Source organism: Cololabis saira, chromosome 18 (assembly GCF_033807715.1).
Source record: "Cololabis saira isolate AMF1-May2022 chromosome 18, fColSai1.1, whole genome shotgun sequence".
In the NCBI taxonomy this organism is placed as follows: domain Eukaryota; kingdom Metazoa; phylum Chordata; class Actinopteri; order Beloniformes; family Belonidae; genus Cololabis; species Cololabis saira.
In genome coordinates this window covers 27,465,381-27,478,904 of record NC_084604.1, presented here as the reverse complement: position 1 = coordinate 27,478,904, position 13,524 = coordinate 27,465,381, and the positions used below count along the sequence as shown (strand labels likewise).

The 13,524-nt window shown below is 40.7% G+C and overlaps 1 protein-coding gene across 2 annotated transcripts; it reads right to left on the bottom strand.

The window, feature by feature from the left end:
* Positions 1–3,581: 3,581 nt before the first annotated feature.
* On the bottom strand, positions 3,582–12,407 carry myb (v-myb avian myeloblastosis viral oncogene homolog). Of its 2 annotated transcripts, XM_061707056.1 has the most exons (16): positions 12,231–12,407; positions 10,096–10,228; positions 9,887–10,004; positions 9,629–9,700; positions 9,360–9,452; positions 8,488–8,708; positions 7,828–8,053; positions 7,679–7,741; positions 7,475–7,579; positions 6,729–6,983; positions 6,067–6,182; positions 5,856–5,970; positions 5,654–5,749; positions 5,298–5,396; positions 5,101–5,184; positions 3,582–4,997 (listed from the first exon to the last, which is right to left on the bottom strand). In XM_061707056.1, exons 3-16 carry the CDS (start codon positions 9,965–9,967, stop codon positions 4,875–4,877), a joined length of 1,749 nt encoding a protein of 582 aa, XP_061563040.1. In that variant the 5' UTR covers positions 9,968–10,004; positions 10,096–10,228; positions 12,231–12,407; the 3' UTR covers positions 3,582–4,874. The 2 variants fall into 2 exon arrangements, with proteins under 2 accessions (XP_061563040.1, XP_061563039.1); XM_061707055.1 differs by lacking the exon at positions 10,096–10,228.
* Between the last annotated feature and the right edge of the window lie 1,117 nt (positions 12,408–13,524).

Genomic DNA, 13,524 nt, shown 5'->3' with positions numbered 1-13,524 from the left:
CCCTACCCCACCCCTGTTTCTGCACCCATCTCTGAACCATAGAAGAGGGGGGGCTAGTTATCAGGCTCACCCAGCCCAGCCAAGCCCTCCTACCTGACCGCTGCCAGCAGGGAGCGGCTGCTCTTGCCTGAATATCTGCGACCACAACAGCAGCCAGGGATTAGGAAGTCAGGCTAGAGTTCAGCTATGCAGACCCCAAGCACGCTGGCCTGCATGTGAATTCACGGCATGCGTGTGTTTGGTGAGTATGCACACGCATGCTCGGGAGCCCGCCATTTCTGCAACATCCGGCTATAAATCTATTGTGACACGCAAACTGAATTTATGAGCCAATCTGCTTGCAACAGACACGTTTGATTTGAAAAGGGAAAGGAGGATGGAGTAAAAAAATTCTAGTAGTGAAAGTGAACTTCTGCTTTGACTTGTCAAGCTGGATATTTAGAAAAAAAAAATCTGAAAAACAGAAGTACATAGGCCTACGCTTTGGCTTTTTTTTGTTGTTTGTTTTTCTGTAAAACATGAATGCAGTCCAGTAATGACAAAAAGACTGAAATTGCATACAAAGATCTAAAAAAAACAATTATTTTACACCAGGAGTGCATTTAAAAGTAGGGTTTTTAATGATGTTGTGAATTATTATTGCCTCTTGCTACCTTTCTCAAATGACAGCCAAAGCGTGTTGTTCTGAAAACATGCTGACATCACTCACACCATCATCTTTTCAGATGATGAAAAGCGCAGATGTGTAAGAACTAGGAGCTTTTTAGTCCAGTCACTGAGCTGTTAAGAGCCACTGCGCTACAGTATGTTATGTCTTGAATTATCCATTTGAGCCCATATTGTTTTTGTCAATAAACCACCACCCCTCAACACACTCTCTCACAGAGCCAGCTGCCTCCTCAGTCAGTGGAAGCAGGTGTTTGTGAATCTCGTGGGGTTTGGGGGTTGTGTTTTTTTTTTCTTTCCCTTTTTTTTTAGATGGTAAAATTCCCAGTATGAAAGTCTGCTTCTTGCTCTGGCCTCTTTTCACATGAGACGTCAACACACACACACACACACACACACACACACACACACACACACACACACACACACACACACACACACACACACACACACACACACACACACACACACACACACACACACACACACATATAAAAACATGGACACATTTATTTGTAGGCCTCTGTTAGACGAATATAAACCCACAATGGTTACTGATATAATCTTAAAATTCACAAAGCTAAATAACAGATAACAGTTTACTATAAACTGACAAATGACGAATCAGATATTGCTTTTGAATTGTGGTTCAACAAAATAATAATAATAATAATAATAATAATAATAATAATAATAATAATAATAATAATAATAATAATAATAATAATAATACCAATAATGATAATAAATCAAATACAATAAATAAAAATATATATAATCGTGCTTCAGTAAATCAAAATAAAAACATATTTCAAAACAACATGAAAACTTTTTGAAATTCTTTTGAAATCTTTTTGAAAATAATTTGAAAATAATTTCAAATTATCGAAAATGACTGAAAATAATGTGAACATCGTGACATGTTAAATGAAAATCTGTACTGTAATTATCGTGGTACAGGTGTTGTCAGTCAGTTCGCCTGTTACGAGGGTTAAAAGTTTGTCTCTCACCATACTGAACACTGAACCAAAGAAAGCAAAGTTGTCTGAGGAGATCAGAAAGAAAATTCTAGAAAAGCACGTTAAAGGTAAAGGATAGAAGAGCATTTCTGAAATTATTTTGATTTGAAAGCGAATCATTGATAACATCTGGGGATTTCGTCTAATGCATATTGACAACCACAAAATATTTGACAAAACTGGAGCTTTTTGGCTGGACACATCAGCTGTTTGTTCACAGACGCAAAAACGACTTCAAAGAAAAGAACGTGGGGCATGGAGGAGGCCCGGTTATGTTCTGGTGCTGCTTTGTGCAGGCTACGATGAAATCTCAAGACTGTCAAGATATTCTAGAGCGAAATGTGCTGCTCGGTGTCAGTAAAGCTTGGTCACAGTTGCAGATTACGGGTTCTCCAACAGGATAATGGCCCAAAACATACAACTAAACCCAGCCGAATATGACGAAGAACCAGAGTCATGAATTGACAGTTTGAGTTGAGTGTAGTTGGGGCTGTGACACATGTTATTCCAACATGGGGTGCCTAAGCACCTTCAGCTATGCAGAGAACAACATTTTGGACTATTCTGAAGCATTGAGCTCTGAGCATCTGCAGAAAAAGCTCAAATGTCTGGAGAAGAAACCCCTCAAATCTGAGACAGCTGGAGGCGTTTGTTCATGAGGAGGGGAGCCAAATACGCGTTTACAGGTGCACAAGTCTCACTGAGAGTCACAGACATCACGTGATGTTCTGTGATCGCCCCAAAAGGTTGTAGTAGTAGTACCAATTTATTTTTCCAGACCAGGGTTTTTAATTGATTATGTTGAACAATTCAAAAGCAATGTCTGACTTTCAGAAGTCAATTTTCAGCAAATTACTTATTATCATTTTAGTCCGTTTTCAAGTTAGTTCTTTCTTTGATAAAATTATCCAGATATATGTGATATATGTGTTTCCCCTAAGCATGCTCACACCCACGTTGGAACTATTTCTGTTTGGCCCTGTCATAAATAGCTCAACTCCTACTACAAGTGTCCGTCTTGATGAATGTCATTTCTGTTTACATGCCCCTCTGAGACTACGGCTTTAGATGGGAATCTATATTTACGGACAGTGCGGTGGATCGGGGTAAGGTGGGAGTGCAGGTGGGTGGGGCGGGGTGTTGGGGGAGGATGTGAGAACCTGCAGGGAAGAGCGCGTAAATATAGCTCCTGGTCTGAGTCGCGGGGCCCCTTAGCTCGCTTGCCCCCACAGGAAAGCGAGTCCCCACAGGAGACTCAATGTGGAGGTCGCACACGTGTTACACTTTTTAAGGGCAAGTGCTTTATACTGGGCTTGTACGCATCTTTCTTTTATGTTTTGTCATACAAGCAATATGACCAGTGAGAGAAAAGAGCATGGACATTTTCTTTGTGCCTCAGGAAAATACTCCCCCTTTTTTCACCAGAAAAAGAAACAACGGTTGGGAACATTTGCTTATTTCTTCCACCAGCTGATAAACCTTTTTCCAATCTTTTGGTGAATGGCAGATGAACGGCAGCTTTTATGATGCGCTCCGTACAACTTTATGACAACAAACCTTTGTATCAGCAAGATTGTGCAAGTGTAAATGAGATGGTGGAAGTATTTGAATACTACTGTCCTCCCAGAAATTTGAATACCTGCGATAGGTCACACATGTGAGGAACCAGAAAGCGAACAATTGAGTTTCCATCAAACAAAGACAATTGTCTGTCCTTCAAGGGCTATTTATGAACTTTACAATAGTTTTACAACTTAAGATATAGGGAAACACTTTACTGTCTCTGTTTTTCAATCGCTTTTGAATAATAATGATGCCGTTATGCTGATTGAAGTGATCTTTGTTCAAACATTAATCAAGATGAACACAACACAAAGGGTGTAATAAAAACAGCACTCTTTATTTGCTAGGCGGTATAGAAAAGTATATAAAAAAAACCATGAAAACTTGGCATGTATAAATGATTTCTATAAAAAAGATTGTTGCTCTGAAGCTGTTATCAAAAAGGCATTAAAAACATGAAAAGGTCGCCTGCTAAGTGTTTGACATGGGCTAATGCAGACTTTGTAAGAGTATAAAATGCTGATGGAGTTTGCTTTACAAAACAATACAAAACTATTGACAGAAACATTGAAAAAAAAATGATACAAAAGTTTCCACTGGGCTTTTGTCTGTAGTATAAAATGAAATCTCAGTGTTTACTACTCATTTTTTGATGGGGAACATAAAATTCAAGTGCAGCTTGGTATTACTCTTACTGGGTGAAGCTGTGGTGTCACACTGAAGCATGATTGAGATCTTTAAATGTTTATATAGTGTAGTCTCACCCTCTTTTTGTGTGTGTCTTTGTATGCATATATAATTATATATACACACACATTACATATAATCACAATATTATTCATTTGTTCATTTAACGTTTCCAAATACAGGATACTGTGAAGGCCAAAAATAAATTTGAAATGAAAGTCGATGAAATGAAGGTGGCAATGTGGTAATCAGGTAATACTACTTTGGGCAGCCCCTTTCCAAAGTTTGAATAATGATATAAGAACATGCGTAGCAGTTCTTATTAAGTGTTTACATGAGGCAGCATAGATCAAACATGACATTTTTTGAAGACTCATTCAGCCTTAATAAAAAAAAGGAAAGAAAAAAACAGTTTCATGAGTGAAATACAGAGGTCAGTTCTGAAATCATTACCGTGGTTATGCTAATGCTAACAGGGCTTAAATACTTAAAATTACAACACTGCTCCATTGGCCAATTATAAAAACAACAGTAAAGTCATCATCATTAGAAAAACGAAACAAAAAAAAAAAACAAATAAATTAATCAACTTGTTCTTTATATTAATATCAAAATTTGTAACTAATAATACAGCCCAATGCAAACATAGTCACCGTTTCCCATTTATAATACAACAATGATAATAATACATAGTCAAGACCAAAGGAGAAAGGACGCACGTTTATAAAAACCCAAGTCAAATTCTATTAAAAAAAAAAAAGGTTTTTTAAAAAAGGTTTAGTCTTTGGTTGGGTGAAATCCAACAAGTTTAAGTGTATAAACACTTGTGGCGTAAAGCCTTTCCCAACTGTTGTACCACAAAAAAAATAAAAAATGGAATCCCAGAGCCATGTCCAGAGCAGGGGGTGTTGACGTTTCCAGATCAACGCCTGTCCCTCCCTACATCACCAGTGTCCTCGTAGGGTAAGTGTTGATGTACTTGTGGGTCTGCTCCGAAGCCAGGAGGTGCTCCTCTGTTTTCCCGCAGGTCACCTGCTCCCAGGAACTGAGCTGCTGCTGCGGCTGAAACAGGAAGAGGACCGTGAGTTTCTAGGGTTAGCACTAACCATACTCAGTACTATATGAATTAATATCAATAAGTGCATACATCCAAGCAGGCACACACCTGTAGCGGGCTGGTCATGCCTCTGTGAGGGAGGTGGTAGGTTTTATGTCCGTCCTCGCTCAGTAACGAGCTGGTAAGTAGATCCTGAATGACAGTATTGAAAAAACATTTTACTCAAAGTTTGCATGAATGCTATTAAGGGTGAAACAATGTCAAGAGGTTAACATTAGGGTTTAAAATGTCAAATCTGGACTCACAGGCACTTCCTGCGCAGGACCGTTGGGGGAGAAGAGCTGTGTGTTGAGTTCTTGGCCTTCCCACTGCATGCAGGGGCTCCTCTCACACGGGGACTCCACCTTAGACCCAAAACACATCGTGGTCATGCGATGCACATGATGATCAAGAGCATGAAAACATATCTGCAGGACATACGACAGCTCAAAACAAAGCAAATGATCTCCATGTTGACGCTGAAAAAAAACCTGAGTACTGAAAGTACATTCTGCTTTACACCCTCCCCTTCGCTTTCAGAACTTAAACACCAACACTTAGTTGTGGTGTCATATTTATTTGCATGTTACTTCTATAGGCGCTCATGTTAAGTGGGAAGTACCTCTTGTTTTATCTTCTTAAGAGGAGGCTGCTCGATGGGACACTCCATCGGCTCCTGCTTGATGGACTCGACCATCTGCTGCTCCAAAGTGGTGTTCTGAAAACGCCAAAACTCTCACAATGAATCCCCCGGACACCGCGACACGCTCAACAGTATCTAATGTGACCAAAGTAAAGACTCGGGCATGTTTTAGTCCTCTCACCAGCAGTTTGAGTGGCCCGTACTTGGCCTCTTGAAGGGCCAGCGTCGATCTGAAAGGTGTGGGTGTACGAGGAGATGACTCCAGGATCGATCGAGGAATGTTTGGGGTTCGGAATCTTAAGGTGGGGAAAAAAAATTATTAAAAAAGCTGTTTGGAAAACCTCTTATACAACAAAACTCCAGGATAACAGACAAGAGATAAAGGCACTCACAGTTCATTTCCTTTGTGGGGCCTGAGAGAGTGGTCAATGAGAGGCTTGGAGTCCACAGGCGAGCTCATTCGTAAACTGTCATCAGAGTGTTCGGGGCTCATTGACTGGCTGATTAACTGGAAAATGAAAAGATAATAATACATTTTATTTATTTTATTTACATTTTAAAAGATGAAAAATCCGTCAGTCAAATGGGAAAAGTGTCAAGCTAGAAACTCAGCTGAATATATTGAAATGATGAGGAAGATTAAAAAAAAAAAAAGGAGCTGCGATTCAGGAGGTGAACAAAAAGCAAATGAGTTCTAAATGACTGGTTGGTGATGTCATCAGAAGACAGGCTTGTGATTGGATGAATTCTGATCACACTCGGCTATTTTAGCTGCCTGCGGGAGTTCTGAGCCCTGATTAAGTGAGACCCTGCCTGTCGTCAGAACAGTCCTATCAAAGCAGCAACCACTAACTCGCTGAGGAGAGGCTCTGGGGGAAAAGGCAGTAAAATATGGGTCAAGTCCCAACTGGAAATTTAAAAAAAAAATGTTAAAATCTAACTCTGTAATCTCTAAACTACTGTAGCTGTTCGTTGCACAGAAAATGAATATAAACATATAGCCCAAAGGAAAGCAGCCAAAGTGTTTTGTTCCAGTTGCGGAGCAGACACGTACAGAATCAATGACCGATTCCATGAAGTCCGGCATTGCGTTTGAGAACGTGGGACTGCTGTGGTGGCTGCCGTTGTCGCCGCTGGTGCCGTTGCTGCCGTGGGCTCGTGCTGCGGAGGCGCTCTCCTCGGGCAGGCAGCTCTGGTCCAGAGGTGGGGCCGGGGCGGCCGCCTGGTGATGAGGTAGAGACATGCTCGCCCCATCTGAGCTGCCGATCAAAGAGCTCTGGCTGGCCCAGCTGGGATAGGACAAATGTATCTAGAGGGGGGAAAAATGAACATGTGAGGCCCGGAGATAGTTGCTAGAGTGTAATTGTGAGACTCAAATCAAAAGAACAAATTAGAAAGCTGACGATAACGGAAGACACACACACACGCACACACATATATATATATATATATATATATATATATATATATATATATATATATATATATATATATATATATATATATAAACATTTTACATTAAAAAAAGAGAAGAAGAAAGGGAACTTTATTAAAAAAAGCAGCAACAGTGTGGAGGGTTGCACAAGGGTCAGCACACACTCAAGAAATGGTGATAAGGTCCTGTTTCATCACTTTTGCAGAAACAGACCCCAGATGTTTCCTCCTCCATATTCACACGAGCACACACGTCCGACCACTATCCTCAAAGCGAGGAGACGAAAGCATTCGCGCACAAATGTGCTGTCACAATTTCACATTTCAGAGCTGGTCTGAAGCCCCGGACGCGAGCGTCTCACTCACCGGTAGTGACGGCTGGCCTTTCAGCTCATTTTCTGTTGACATGAGCAGCAGTTCGATCTCCTTGACCCTCTGCTCCTTCTCAGGGTCTTCCTCGCAATAGTGTCTCTGAAAGGAGGCGAGAGGAGGAGGAGGAGGAATAGGGTTAGCATCCTTCTTACAAACCACTCTCGATGTCTGTCTCCAGAGATTATTTGAACTTCTTACTTGTATAGCAGCGGTTCCATGCTGGGGAATGTTCAGGAAGTTGAAGGCCATTGAGAAAGGCACCTGTGGAGGAAATCAGGAACGTCCGTATAAATAAACGAGTCTCTCCAAGTGACAACATCTCAAACCTCGCTGTAAAGAGCACTTACTCTGTGTGTTTCAGCTAGGTAGGAGTAGTTGATTGGCGACAAAGGAGGCAACTGTGCGTGACTGGATGAGTGGTGGTAACTCATGATGTGACCGGTGGACTTGACGTAGCCGTGGCCGAGGGGGAGCGAGGAGCCGCCGTTCTTCAACGAGCTCTGAAGGTAGCCCTCCTGCTCCACCTTTCGCCTCATGGTGGAGTTCCAGTGGTTCTTGATGGCGTTGTCAGTCCTGCGAGGAACAGGTAGCACGTATTAATTTGAAGTTTATTTCATTGCAAAATCCGCCCGTGACGTCCTGACGCAGCGGCCTGAAGAGCGGTGCGCACAAGTATTATCAATGCAGGCAACACGCAAGCTGCCGTGGATAGATAGAGTCTCAGTCACACACACAAAACACTTGCAACCGACTGATAAGGTTATCAGAACAAAGATATTACATAATCTTCCACGCTATCTGTCTTTCTCCTGTCATTCCACTCCGAACATTTTCTCATCCTTTCCAACACTCTGCTCCTTTACCTTCATTTTCCTTCATTTTATTATCATCCCTCCCCTCTTTTTCAGCCTCTTAACCACAATGTTGAACACCTAAACAGCAAGGGTTCAGTGATTCACCCGGCTTTTCTTTTCCTTCCCCTCCGCCCTCTCCGTTCTCCGCCTCACCTGCCAGGGAGCAGCTTAGCGATTTCGGCCCAGCGATTTCCCAGCTTCTCGTGCGCCTGGTAGATGATCCTGTCCTCCTCCTCGGTCCACGAGGTCTTCTTGACCTCTGGGTTCAGGTGGTTGTGCCAGCGCTCGCGGCACTGCTTGCCGATTCTTCCCTTCAGGTGCTTTGCGATCACCGACCAGCGCTTGGCTCCGTACTTCTGGACCAGCTCGATCACCTGCGGGCGTTGGGAAGAAAAAGGAGGAAAGGCAAAAAGAGGAGGCAGAGAAGGGTTGAGAAGACAAGAGGCGAACGTGGGAGGCGGACGTGGGGAAAGGGGAAGGATGGAGTAAGAACAGGGAGGAGGGGGAGAAGTTACAAAAAGATAAAAACGGTTATCAACAAAAATTCTCAAACTTCTTCATCATCTCATTAAAAGCTTCTTTCTTTTCCATCTTTTTTTCTCTTCCAGTCTATGAAGGTGATTCCGAACACCTGCTGGGGAGTAGTGAGGGAGTTTCCAGTGGAACGTTAGCCACTCTGCTAATCATTACAGTGGCATCTGGGTGGAAATATAACCCTTTTGGATCAGCTTGATAAATACGCTCCTGGTTTAAGCGAGCAAGTTGTGTAACTGCAGCTCGAAATGTGCAACATCAGATTGAGTTGCTACAGAGGGGTTGCTTTAATCAAACAGGAACATAGGGTAATTGTGTCTTTAACCTTATGACCAATTGCCTGTGAGGTGAAATCAACTACATTATTTCAGACAACTTTCTAAATTAAGAGCTCTCTGAAAATAAGCATCTTTATGTTTATAATGTTATAATAACATTGGAGTGTATTCATCATTCCTGATGTGAGCTCATGAAGTAACGTAATCTCCTACCCTCTGGTCCTCCTCTTTGGTCCAGGGCCCTTTAATGAGTTCCGGGTTGAGGACCTTCTGCCACCTGTGTTGGCACTGCACATCTGTACGATTCTGGTGGGTTTAGATAAGAAAAACACATTCAGTTATCAAATGTATACTCTCTGGAGTTACACGCCTATGTAAATTAACATCAAGAAATATCCAAAATAATACAATAGTTGGTGTGTACACATTGAAGAAGTTGTTTTCAACTGTTGCATGTATATACTTCCTGAACGACCACTTACAGGTAACAGACTTGCAATGATTTTCCAGTCTTCAGATCCATGTAGTTCGACAAGTTTCTTCAACTTCTCATCCTGAATTACAGAAAAAAAAAACAACCATGTTTGTCATTGGAATAAAATCATCCCCTCCAATTAAGTAATTATCAGTGAATGAGATCAGGCAATAAAACGTGAGATAGACACATTCCTGGGGAATGATTTCAGCTAAGATAATTGCTATCTGCTAGGGTTTATTTGGACAGGTGATATTGTATGAACCTCTTCTCGTGTCCAGCGTGTTTTGCCGAGGTGGCGTTTCCCTGCCTTGACCAGTGATCCGTCATAGTCATGTTCATACATCTCTGTCTCCTCGTCATCCTCTTCGCTACTGTAAACACTGTAGACACACAGAGAGAAGGGGAAGGAATTATAACAACAATAATAACACTCGACATTGGAATAATGGCAAATAATGGAATAATAATCACCTGTCTATTGCCACGCTAAACTACTCTCCAATCATCTCTTTAAAAAGAGCTCATAAGGAACAAGCCCACTCTTAAACTCATCAGGTGTCGAGGCCGACAGAGAACCAGTCATTCTAGAAGGTCTGGGTGCAGGCTTTTAGCCAAGACACCCACAAGCAGAGAGAGAAAGAAAGAGAGACGGAGAAAGAGAAGAACAGCAGCATGAAGGAAGGGAGGGGGACGGATGAACAGGTTCCAGTGTTTTTGGTTTCCACAGATACTGGGATTGGCACATGTGATCATAATTTTGTGACACCCTGGCGTGTTCAGACCTGCAGTGGCATTGTACTGCACAGCCATGCATGCAGGCATATACACACACACACACTCACTCACACACACACACACACGGATACTAAGTAGTTGGTTAACCAATCAGGATGTTGGGCTACAACAATGCGGAAACCAGGTAAGGTGGTGTGTGGACAGCAACAGGTGAACAGGAACCCCACTGTGTGCCTAAGAGTTATTTACCTTCCTTAACCCCCCCCAAACTAAAACGGTCTAATTACTCTATTAACAACACTATTTCTGTTATACTGAACTTATCTTACACTCAAAGTCACTACTTTAGTCAAAATGTTACATTTTAACCAAATAATATGCATGCATTTCAGAACAAGATGTCAAATTGCTAAGACATAAACACACAGAGGCCAGATAAGAATAATTAACCTGTAAAAATGACCCCAAAAAAGTCTAATGAAAACTTAGACCCCCCCCCCACAAACTAAAACGGTCTAATTACTCTATTAACAACACTATTTCTGTTATACTGAACATATCTTACACTCAAAGTCACTACTTTAGTCAAAATGTTACATTTTAACCAAATAATATGCATGCATTTCAGAACAAGATGTCAAATTGCTATGACATAAACACAGAGACCAGATAAGAATAATTAACCTGTAAAAATGACCCCAAAAAAGTGTAATGAAAACTATCTCATGCCTTCAATGAACATTACTTTCACTATCGTGAGTCATTTTTTCGCAGACCAACTTACTCCACATTATCAAAGCGAGAGCAGAAAAATAAACCAATTAACCCGCAATGAAAAAATACCATAACCCGAGAAACGAGTTTACGCGCCAGCTTAATGGAAGCAAACTTTTACGTGTGTTTGCTTATTTCTCCAGGGAAAGGTGGAGAAAGAGAGAGGGGTGGGAATAACCTGATGAAATTGCGTTTGTTGCGATCTGAGTGTCTGAACGAGAAGGGAAAAGAAACAACAACAAAAACGAAATAAAGGACAAGTGTGCGCACTGCAGAGGACGCTGTTATTTTGGAAAGCGCACTTTCCAAAATAACAGTGAGGGAACCTCTTCTCTCAGAGATGCTGCGAAACATTTACCAGCTTCGCAAAACCTGTTTTTAAAACAGCCTTTAGGTCAAGTACATGCGACTCATCTGCAAGTCAAATAACCTAAAAAAAGCATGCAAGGAAATCCAAGTTTGTGCAAGCGGCTGCCGAACATGATGCATTCACACATTCACATATTCACACATGGACCTTTTCTTTTCTTCCTTTCTTTCTTTTTTATTTTTTTATTTTTACTAAACAAACTCTCATGAACTGCTCTTTTTATTTCTTATAACTTTGAGTTATCAACATCTTGTGAAAAGTGGCGTCCACGCGCGCCGGGCTCGCAGCGTGGCGTGAACGCGTCTCAATAAGCCCGAATTATGGTTCCGCGTTAAATCGACGCAGAGTTACGCCGTAGGGTACGGCGTACGGTGCGCGTCGCCGCGTAACGCTACGCCGTAGGCTCTGCGTTGGGGTAACGCGGTACCATAAAGCAGCCTTCAGTGACAGCAGCGCGAGCAGCGCACATGCCAGATGACCACCACCTGTCACAACTACACCAACTACACAAACTACACCAGTAAGGAGCCCAAACCCGCTCAAATACCAGAATAAAAAGGAGCAAAAAAGTAAAAGGATTAAATAATAAAGATTAAAAAAAAGATAGAGCTTTGAACACTCAAACTCATTGAGAAAATTCTGTCTAACTTGAGAAATGTGTTAAGTATTTGTGAGGGAAATGTGAGGGTAATATCAATAATAGTACAGTTTGAACTCATTTCTGTACCTGTTTCTCGGCCGCCGAGTCATGTTTGGGTCCGGACGGCTTGCAGCAGGTTGCTCCGAGCCTGTACTTTCGCTATCAGCGTTGGTTTGTTCTCCCGGCTCGAAGGCAGGTTGACATTAATTTAAACTGCGGCAGAGCCTGTGCAGACTGCGCTGCTCCTCCTCCTCCCTTCCTTCCTCCCCATCCCGGTTAAATTGGCGCTCCTCGGCCTTTGTGCTCCATTGCGCATGCGCAAGAGTACTTCACTGACAGTCTGACTTTTCCCCTTTACAGTTTTAAAAACGACACATCAGACTATACGAGGCTGATAAAGAAGATATATTTATATATTATATATATTTATAGATATACATATATATTTATATGTATCTTTTTAATATCTATATCTATATATGTGTATATATATATTATATTTTATATATATATATATATATATATATATTTTATATTTTTTATTTTATATTATATTTATATAAATATATTTTGATGCCTTACTATTATTTTGACTATACGAGGCTGATAAAGAAGATATATTTATATATTATATATATTTATAGATACATACATACATACATACATATACATACATATATATTTATATGTATCTTTTTAATATGTATATATATATATATATATATATATATATATATATATATATATATATATATATATATATATACTTTACATTTTTTATTTTATATTATATTTATATAAATATATTTTGATGCCTTACTATTATTTTGACTTGTCAAACCAGTTAATATGTAAACCAAACTCGGTTTGCCTTTAATAGACCAAATAACACAATGCAATTTGGGTGGGTAATATTTAAAAAAAAGTTTCATATATATATAAATATAGGCTATATATATATATATATAAACTTATCATCCTGAATTCTCCATACTTCTCAGAGTACCAAGTAGTAGTGTCCACATTTACGTGGGTTTAGTGAAGTATTCAGTCCACACTACTACTCTCGCGGATCAGTCTGTACTCCAAGCGCGCTAAAATCTTTACTGTTAATACTTAATTACTGTCTTTTCTTGTTTTCGTCAAAAAAAAACAAAACAACCCCGATGTAAATTCGTGTATCTTGACGAAGTGGGCAAAAACAAAAATGTATCTAAGGAAAGTGAAGTTTCAGTACTTCCACGCCACCTGTTCGTGGAGTGGTGCTGCAGATGTTTCCCCTGTGATAAAACTCGCAACAAAACCTTGTCTTATCGTCCCGCGACAAAAAGAGCTTTGAGCTCGCCTACATAAACAAAGTTAAAGGAATCCAGTAGCAATA

Bases quoted from the DNA above. Each gene is read 5' to 3' on its own strand.
- myb (XM_061707055.1), bottom strand. From the start codon at position 12,253: ATGACTCGGCGGCCGAGAAACAG. The intron at 9,453-9,628 runs GTAAGTGGTCGT...TAAACCCACCAG, and splicing joins TCATTGCAAGTCTGTTACCT to AATCGTACAGATGTGCAGTG. The intron at 6,183-6,728 runs GTACGTGTCTGC...TTCATTTTCCAG, and splicing joins TGGAATCGGTCATTGATTCT to TTAATCAGCCAGTCAATGAG.